The 9,670-nt window shown below is 37.8% G+C and overlaps 1 protein-coding gene across 1 annotated transcript in view; it reads left to right on the forward strand.

Annotated features, from left to right (window-relative positions):
* The window catches only part of PNPLA8 (patatin like phospholipase domain containing 8), a 63,243-nt gene extending 55,963 nt beyond the window's left edge, over positions 1-7,280 (forward strand). Inside the window, exons 8-9 of the mRNA XM_029910873.1 lie at positions 4,439-4,634; positions 6,154-7,280. Coding sequence (XP_029766733.1) covers positions 4,439-4,634; positions 6,154-6,428 — 471 coding nt within the window. The 3' untranslated portion in view covers positions 6,429-7,280. The remainder of the gene's footprint in view (positions 1-4,438; positions 4,635-6,153) is intronic.
* The last annotated feature ends 2,390 nt before the right edge of the window (positions 7,281-9,670 follow it).

A 9,670-nucleotide genomic window follows, 5' to 3' on the forward strand; every position in this document is an offset into this window, starting at 1 on the left:
AGTCCTTTTCAGCATTTGGATTTTATATCAAATTCTTTTGGTTGGTTTGAAAGATGAAAAATATGTTTGAGTATGTGTCACAGTTATTGTAAGGGCTAATTGCTTAGTAAAGGATAATGTGACATCAGCTCCAGTGAAGTAGTTTTCCAAGTGCATAAGTGTTTAGTGACTCACTAGTCTTGGTAAACTTTTAAAGGTCATTTTACAGTTAGTAGAACACATTTTGATTCCAGAAAATATTTAGTTCCTTTTTTAAAAAATATTGAAACATTTGAAATTGCATGTGAAGTAGCTTTGTAGAATAAGCCAATTTCAGGCAATCAGACTATTTTCTGCAAAAAATCTGATTTGATTGTATGAAATTGTAGCAAGGCTTTTATTTGACCACTATCTGGAAAAGGGCTTGCATTTTTGTATTGTTTCTTAAATGTTTTTGACATAAAATTTAATGATGTCACTGAAATATACATATTAACACACACGATCCTGTTAAGAAAAGCACCACTGTGGTTGCAGCAAAATTTGCATTGGTTATATGTGTAATCATATTAGCACTTGAAGAACAACCCTTTGGGGCACCTGAAAGTGAAAGATGTCTATTTCTTGTCTGCTTTTTGAGGACTAGAATGGCTTCAGACATTTTCTGCAGTACATATATTTTATTATAGTATTTTTACAGACAAGACTTTGGTAGGACCCAAGTGAGTTAATCCTCTTCTCTGAATGCATAAAATATAATTGTCATAAGACATCAGCCATCATATTTTTCTCTATTTATAAAAATTTTTAGATCTCTACAGTCTATAAATGCATTTAGTAGTTATAGTGCCATAATACATATTTATAGCCTTGTAACTACAGTCTATTAATACACCTTGTAGTTCTAGTGCCATTATATGTATTTATAGTCTTGTAATTCATTTTTCCAACTTTGATTTTGCATAATTTCATTTTTCTATTATTTAAATAAAAAGGAAAATGCCCCTTTTGCTTCTGCAGTTCTCCATACAGCTCCCCTTATCCCTTTGTTCTCCTTCAAACTTCCTCCCTTTCTCTCACACACTTCTTCCAAAGCTGCACAGCTTTTAACATTCGTCTTTTCTTTAACAAACAAAAACTTGGAAGACATATCATGATCCCTATTTAAAATGCAATGGTTAAGGGTTAGAGACTTGAACAGAATAATATTGGAAGCCAGAGCAGCAATGCATAATATGTGGTAAATCTTTATTACATCCTTTGGTGTTCATAGTAATAATGATCACAGTGAATTGTTCTGATTTTACTGTAACTGTAATAAGTAACTCTGTTGCTATTTAACATTATTTGATGTCCACTTATTAGAAAGTGGTGTGGGTCCTGAAATAGGAAAGCATCCCAACTCAGGACAGGCACTTAAGCACATGCTTAAATGCCATTAGAATCAAAGGGATTTAAATACATGCTTAAAATAATAATGTAATCTTTGAACAGGGTTATGTTAATGCAAAATAGGAGCCTTTTAGTTCATGCCTGCAGTGGCCACAGTACTTAAACAACTTAATTTGTATGTTACCAAATATCATACATTTCACAGTATAGCCAATACAATTGTGCAGTTACACAACATTACAACTTGTCAAAGCTGAAAGATCAAACAATATTACACAGGGATAAAATCATAGGACGAGAGTACCAATTTAAAAAACTCACATGGTACACCCACATCTTGAATACTGGGTGTAGATGTGGTCGCCCCATCTCAAAAAGATATATTGGAATTCGAAAAGGGCAACAAAAATTATTAGGGGTATCAAACAGCTTCCATATGAGGAGAGATTAATAAGACTGGGACTTTTCAGCTTGGAAAAGAGATGACTGGGGGTGATATGATTGAGAGCTATAAAATCATGACTGGTGTGGAGAAAGTAAATAAGGAAGTGTTATTTACTCCTTCTCAAAGCACAAGAACTAGGGGGTCACCAAATGAAATTAATAGGCAGCAGGTTTAAAACAAACAAAAGGAAGTATTTCTTCAGACAACACAGTCAACCTGTGGAACTCTTTGCCAGAGGATGTTGTGAAGGCCAAGACTATAACAGTGTTCAAAAAAGAACTAGATAAATTCATGGAGGATAGGTCCATCAATGGCTATTAGCCAGGATGGGCAGGGATGGTTTCCCTAGCCTCTGTTTGCCAGAAGCTGGGAATGGGCGACACGGAATGGATCACTTGATGATTACCTGTTCTGTTCATTCCCTCTGGAGTACCTGGCATTGGCCACTGTCGGAAGACAGAATACTGGGCTAGATGGACCTTTGGTCTGACCCAGTATGGCCACTCTTATGTAAATTGGCAAAAAAGGGAATGAGATAGGTTGTCCCTTAGAAAATACAATCTTAATTTCTCAATTACTGAGGGACAATCTTTGCTCATTGCTATATTTGCTTTCCACAACCAAATCTCTGTATAATTTTTCATGAGTGATATACCTAAATATTTGGATACTAATATCTAAACTGTATCTTTTAGATTTATTAATCTAAATTCGGGTTATTGCTGATTATGTACTATATGTATTGTATGACTTCTAAATGAACCTTTGTACTTTTGGATAATCTAAGCACCAGATGTACAGAGACTCTTTCCTTAACCTGTGTATTATATAATTTTAACAGTGGCTTTAATAGAATTCCCCTGTGGTGGATGCAACACTTCTTGAGTTAGGAACTTGTCATCTATAATTTTTAGAAATCCCAAGGATGTTTTAGTATAGGCAGCATGAGATCTCCATGATGATCCAGTTTTTTCCCCCTACATGTTAAAGGTATGTGCTTAAGGAACCCATCATCCTTCTTCTCTAGTGTGATTTTGGTGGTCTGTAGCAGGCCCCAATTGGTAACAACTCATCTTGTGTGTTATCTATTAGGACAATGATCCATAAGCATTCAGGAAAATTTTGTTTCAGAGTTGTCAGTGACTCAAACAGGTAATGCCATTTTTGACATAGAGTGCCTCTCCCTCTCCCTGGTTTCTGCTCTCTCCAATTCCTTTGTTACCACTTCGTTTTCTTTCCTTGAATCTGGAATGGTGATGCTTCCTGAATCTGGCTGTCCAAGCGCTCTTCAGCTTTGATGATGCTCTGCAGAGTCAGTATTTGTTCTTCCCAACCACAAATCTTGTCTTCCAGCACAGCCACCAACTTGCACTTCATACAGAGTGTCACAGTTAAAAGCTAACTGCACCTCTGTTCCCTTCCTGGTTTCTCTGAATATAACCCTTTATGTGTCAGGGCTCAGGCCTTTACCTATCCTGGGATGAAATTCCACTATTCTCCCACTCTTAGACTGTGTCCTGGACTATGGTACCCTGTGTATAAATCATGCTTACCCAGCAGGTCTGACTGCATTTAGCACCTGCAGTTCTCCCATTACAGAGTCTGTGACCAATAGTATATAGCATCTGTCATGATCAAATGACCTTATTAAAACCCAAGTATTGTTTATTTTAACAGTAGGGAAAAAGCATTTAGAGAAAGGGATTTTGAAACCATCTACAGATGTCTGTCTTACCTTAAAGGCTTTCCATCCCCTTAAGGTAACCTAGCAGGCCCAGTTTCTTCAGACACCACAGCAGGTGCCTATTTCTCATCCCGGTTTCCCCAAACAACTCCCCTCCCTCCCTCTCCCTCTCTCTCTCTCTCTCTCTAGTCCCCTTTTTTTAAACTGCTGGTCCTTTTGATCTTTTATGCTCCCCAGTTGTTTCCTGGCATTGTCTCTTAACAATCCTCAACTGTTTGCTGAGAAGTGGTTTAACTTGAGCCATTCTCTCATTTCCTGCTTGTTTTCATTACAGACCTCTATTAAGCTAAACCACTATATTCATACAGTAAACATCCCGATAATAGATCGATGTACAATATTTGTGAACTATTACACAGTATCTCCAATTTCTTCACATGGAGGAAGTCCCTTTTGGCTTCAGGCAGGAAAGCAAGTACGGCATAGCCCTTGCAGGTCACTATCTCCTCCTTGCCATTGCATTATTGAACTTAGAACTGTACCTAGAGCCCCTCTTGCATTCCCTTCAAAACTGCCATTTGCCCTTCCTGTATGCCTGTTTAGCAACTGACTTCTGCCTCACTGCTTGAATCCACCCCCTCAAAAAGAGGGAGGGATTAACCACACAAAGACTTCAAACGCAGGGGGCAGGGGCTGATCACAGATGCAAGGTTCCAGCCACATGGTCCTCACAGAGTTACAAATCAATCCTGTCTCACCTGGCCTATTCAGGTCCCAGAAGCCAAGCCACAATGACCCTCATGGAGACCAAACCACAGACCAATCACAACACTCACCAAGTTCCCATTTGTTCTGTTTCATTAATTTGTCATGTTTCAGTTTTGCACTGTTAAATTATAATGAAAATGCAAGCAGCTCAATATAATATTAATTTGCAGGATGGAGGCCTGCTTCTGAATAATCCCACTGCTTTGGCAGTCCATGAGTGCAAATGCCTTTGGCCAAATGTCCCACTGCAGTGCGTAATATCGTTGGGCACTGGTCGATATGAAAGCGAGAGGAAGAACAGCATCACATACACAAGTTTGAAAACCAAACTTACAAATGTTATCAGCAGCGCAACTGACACAGAAGGTTAGTATCTAATGATTTGTCGTCTTGTCTCTAATTGTTTTTAACTATTTATGGTTCTCAGGATGTCACTTGTTATCATTAGAAATACAGTACATCAGAAAACATATCATACCATGAAAATATATGCAATAAAGAAAATGTAAATGTGTCTTGTGCACTTTTAGTCCAGGGAAAATTTCATAACCTTTTTTCAAATTGGGATTACATTGTTAATCTCTTTGCCTGCCATATGCAGTTGGATTTCAGGTTTAGTGTAGATGAACAGTCAATTTAGACCAAAGCAGGAAAATGGAGATTTAAAGAATAATTTTTTTCAGTAATCTGTTTTCACTATACGTCGTAAATATTTCCATTTTCTTGCTATATTTTAAATTTATCATTTTCCCTCTCTTTATTACCTCTGATATTGGCTTTTTATTTTTAGTTATTATTATGGATGTACTGGGTAATTTATAGAGCTTGTGAAGTATGCATTTAAATTATCTCTCTGAGTCTGCACCTTGAGTATGCTATTACTAAGCTGTCTTTAATTGATGAATACATCACATCTCAACAGTGTAACCATAATGCTGATGAGGTATTAGGAATACAAAACTACATCAAGAAAGGTTACAAACCTTAGAAATCAGAATAAGAATTTGGCTGAGAATTATAGTAATCAAGCAGTGTTTATTTTGTTTGTTTGTTTGTTTTAACTTGGCCTTCAGAAGAAGAGCAATCCTGGAAATCATTTCAGGAGTAAAGGAAATAGGGGACACTTTCTGTGTATATAGTTTAAACTGTTTGCAGAGAAATATTAAAGCAGTTGATCCAGAACATTGATTTGTCTTCTGAAACTTGTGACATTTTTAAAAATGCCCTCTTCACTCTAAGGACCAAGTTCTGTCTGTCAATGAGTGTGTCTTTCTTTGATGTCAATGGGAGCCATTCACACACATCTGAGAGCAAAATCTCACCCAGGCATGGGAGCACAGTAGAATTACATAATTAGATGGTCGTACCTTTCTCCATTTTATAAGCTGCAGAAATGTGGATGTCTGAAAGAATGTTTTGTCCGTATCAACACTTATTGGAAACCCAGGCTCAGAGTGAACTGATACATAGTGATTTAAAAAGTACCCACATGTCTTTATAGTTCTCCTGCTGCTTAGTTCCATGTATCAGCAGAGCGACAATGTGAGACTACTCAGTAAGGCAAGCCGGATTTGGTCTCTTATTAATTTTACTTTGCCTCTCATCAGTGTAAAATGGTGAAGTGGAGACATAGCTGAGTTGTTCACCTTGTGTAGAAGTAGGGAAGAAAGAGAAGCTTATCTAAGCAATTTGGTGATATGAGAGCTACTATGGCTAAGAAACAGTGGAGAGGGAGGAGAGATTGAAGGAGGTGATTGGTGGGGGTGAAGCTGCTGTGAAGTTAATTAGTCTGCAAAAGCAAGCCGAATTTGTAGGACTGCTTTTCTCTTGATTTGTCAGAAACTTAATTAGGATTTAACATTTTACTATCTTTGTTTTAAACCAGAAGTCCATACTATGCTGGATGGCCTGTTACCTGCAGACACCTATTTCAGATTTAATCCTCTGATGAATGAAGACATACCTCTGGATGAAAATCGTAAGGAAAAACTCAATCAGTTGCGGACAGATGGAATACGGTATTTAGAACGAAATGAAGAAAAAATTAAAAAAGCTGCCAAAATCCTAACACAAGAAAAAACAGTTTTGCAGAAATTTAATGAGTGGATAAGGTTAAAAGCCTATATGTGTGAAGGACTTCCATTTTTTTCCAAATTGTGAATATGTAATTAACGAAAATTCATATATTCCGTTCCAGAAAATCCAGCCAATTCTATAAGGGATCTGTGCATACATCGTTACTGTATAATTCTGGATAGCTGTCAAAGTCCAGGGAATGCTGGAAAAAGCACTTCTCAGTCAAGCACTGGTACAGTGCTGCCTGCTTTGTACACACATCCTTGGAATAAGGTTTTGTGGTGTTCCTTTTTTTGAGCTTTAGAAACATTACTGTTGTACTGGTTAATTTTAGTAAAATACTGGTGTTTTTTTGGCTGTTCATGCAGGCCTATTTTAGATTCATTACACCTAGCTCACTTTGTGCCACCTAAGATTAACAATTATGAAAAACAAATGTGCTATACATTTTTGTAAATATATACCATAATCATGTTGACAGTAACACCTTGTTTATTTATCTATTACTGAATTTAAAATAAAAACAAAAATCAAACTGATTTCTAAAAGTATATTGTAGTCTCTACAATATATACTACAAGCTGTTTTACTGCCAGTGAAGGTAATATCCTTTCAGTTTATGAAAACCTAAAGCTGGGCCCACGTAAACGCACTTTTCCATTTCAAAGATAATGTTAAAATAATTTGTTTTCAATATGCATTTTTTTTGTGTGTAACAGTTAACTTTGTCCAGTAAGATGTTTGCTGATTATAAAAAGGTATAAAATACTCAAAATCAACCAGTATTTTTTCTGTAATTTTAAGATGTGCTGTGCATTAACTTTTATAGGTTCAACTCCAGAATAAATTATTCGTTGTTTGAAAATAACTCTCAAACTTCATCCCAGCAAATATTCTTGTCACATAATAAAGGAAATAAACTCTTGAAATAATCCACTTCTCATGCTGCAGTAGTGACTTTCTTAACATATTGAAATCTCAGAATTGGATAGCACCAAACTTTAGAAATCAGTGTACAAGAAAAGTATATAAAGATGATGCATGGAGTAAATAAGTTCAAATAAAATGTGTATTTTCTTTTATGCCTTGAAATCCGTGTGTGCATTCCCCCAGTATTTGGTTGACACTAGTGTTGTGTGTTTATATGTAGCTTAGAAGGTTGCTTTTGGAAAAAATATTTTGTTTTAATTTTATTATACCCATCTTTGTGGCCCATTCCACTAGCCTTATTTATATGATTTCTGTGAGAATATGTTAAAGAAAATGACAAGTATAATTGGACCCCTAGAAACGGTGTAGCTGTGTGAAGATTTGGGGAATCTGTCTATGTACAATTTATTAATTCCAGTTTGAGATTATAAACTCTGTGTGTGTTGTTATCAAACTACAAACTTCATTTTGGAAGTGGAGCTAGCATGCCTTCTCTGTTGTCTTTTTTTCCTCCATGTTATACTGAAATTCCAAGGGGTAGTGTCACAGGGCTAACGATGGAGGATCATTAAACTTTGATGGTCCTCTAGTCTCATAGACGCACCCTGGCACAGAGAGTTAGTTTCTGTCCAAAAGAACCAGTCTGCCCAGACAGAGCAGGGGGTCACCTGACAAAGGGCACTGGCAGTTATTATATATATATAAAAAAAAAAAAGGTCTTTTGCAGGGCATTTTAGAGAGGGAGAAGAGACCAGAAGCAAAAGGCCGGCTGCCAGAGTAAGAGGAGACTCCATATTCCAGGGGAGAAGCCATGTGCAAGATGGAAGTAGGAGAGGAAGGATCCATTCCTAGGCTCCTTAAGAGACGGGCCTAAGCCCAAAGAACACTTGAAGTGAAGAAACAGAGGCAGGGAATAGCAGATAGGTGTTTTAGTATTTTGTCTAAATCTGTATATTTTTATGCTATATAAAGTAAGAGTAATTGTGTTAAAACTTTGCAAAGCCCTGTGTGTTGTGTGCTTCAACTATTGTGTTTCTGGAGTGGTAAGTAGTAAACCAGAATGCCCACAAGGTTGGAGCTCTGGGAAAGGGTGTGCTTAAGCTACTGGGGAGTTTGAGGGAGGCAGCAGTAGGCTTAGGGCAAAGGCAGTGGGGCCTCAGCTCTCAGAAGGGGGTGCTTGACAGAGAATCTGTACCCCTCAGAGTGTGCCCAAAAACCCAGAGACAGTGCTTGCCCACAGTTTAGTCTCAGGAAGCCTAAAACACATGAGTCAGGCATAATGGGAGCCAAACACAGCAGTGTTGTGCGTGTCCAGCCCAGAGAAATTTACCAGGGCTGTGACAAGCTGCAATGGCACTTTTTTCTTTTTTAAACCCACCATGTGAATATGGTGTTACTGGAAATCTAGGGACTTCTAGGTGCCTAAATACCTTTAAAAATCTAGTCTTCAGTCTTGCATCTTTTTGTTCACTTGAGTAGCCCTAATGACTCTAGTGGGACAATTTGTGTCAGTAAAAGTTGCAGGATCCGTCCCTGGGTCAGGCTTGTCTGATGGGTGCTTTAAACATGGATAAAATATTGAACTTCAAAGTGTTAGTATGTCAAGAAGCAAAACAGCATTGGAGGCCTTTCAAAAGCCCGTCTTCCATTTTGCCTTTTTGGAGTGGATAGCGGAGTAACCAAAGTCTAGATCTTCTGTTACATAATTCAGTTACCCAGAATGACTCACTTCCTTTGATTGCCTACTGCTGTGTATGTCTTTTTAAATCATAGGTAGTTGCATTAGCCTGTCTCTAATAACCCTTTTGAGGGAGTGGCTATAAGAGGGATGCAGAGCAGGAAGAGGAAGCTCCTACTGAGATTGTGCATTCCTCTCAGCAGGGTGCCACATATCTCAGGGTGTCATTAGGGGAAAACAAAATCTAGGCTTTCAAATTTCACATGAGAGACTCTTGTCACCTCTCTGCCCCACCTGTTCTTCTTTCCTCAACCTTTATAAGACCCTCCACGGTTTCCAGGTTTCTTTTTGTCTTTGAAGCTGGTAAGTTCTGTTAAAGACCACGTGTAACCCTGGGCTGAAGTGTTTTAATGATCTCCGTGATACGAATAAATTCCAGATACCTGAAGGCCAAAGAAGCCTTTGTAATTTGTGGCACCAGAGGATGGGAGTGAGGTTGGGTTTTTCCTTGATCTGGGGAAAGATTAGAAAAATAGAATGCCACAGTAATTGGGTGAAAGAATGAAGTATATTGGTCATTTGTCATTTTTTATTATGAACACTCCTCATGCACCAGAAAGGGTTCCCAGAACAAAGACTAACGTTAAGTACTTAAAAAGAACATTTCTATAGTCTTTGCTACAGCGTGGTTTGCCCTTTAAGGCAAGCTGGGCTCAGC

The sequence above is a fragment of the Terrapene carolina genome, unplaced genomic scaffold, assembly GCF_002925995.2.
Source record: "Terrapene carolina triunguis isolate 2854851 unplaced genomic scaffold, T_m_triunguis-2.0 Scaffold68, whole genome shotgun sequence".
Lineage (NCBI taxonomy): Eukaryota > Metazoa > Chordata > Testudines > Emydidae > Terrapene > Terrapene triunguis.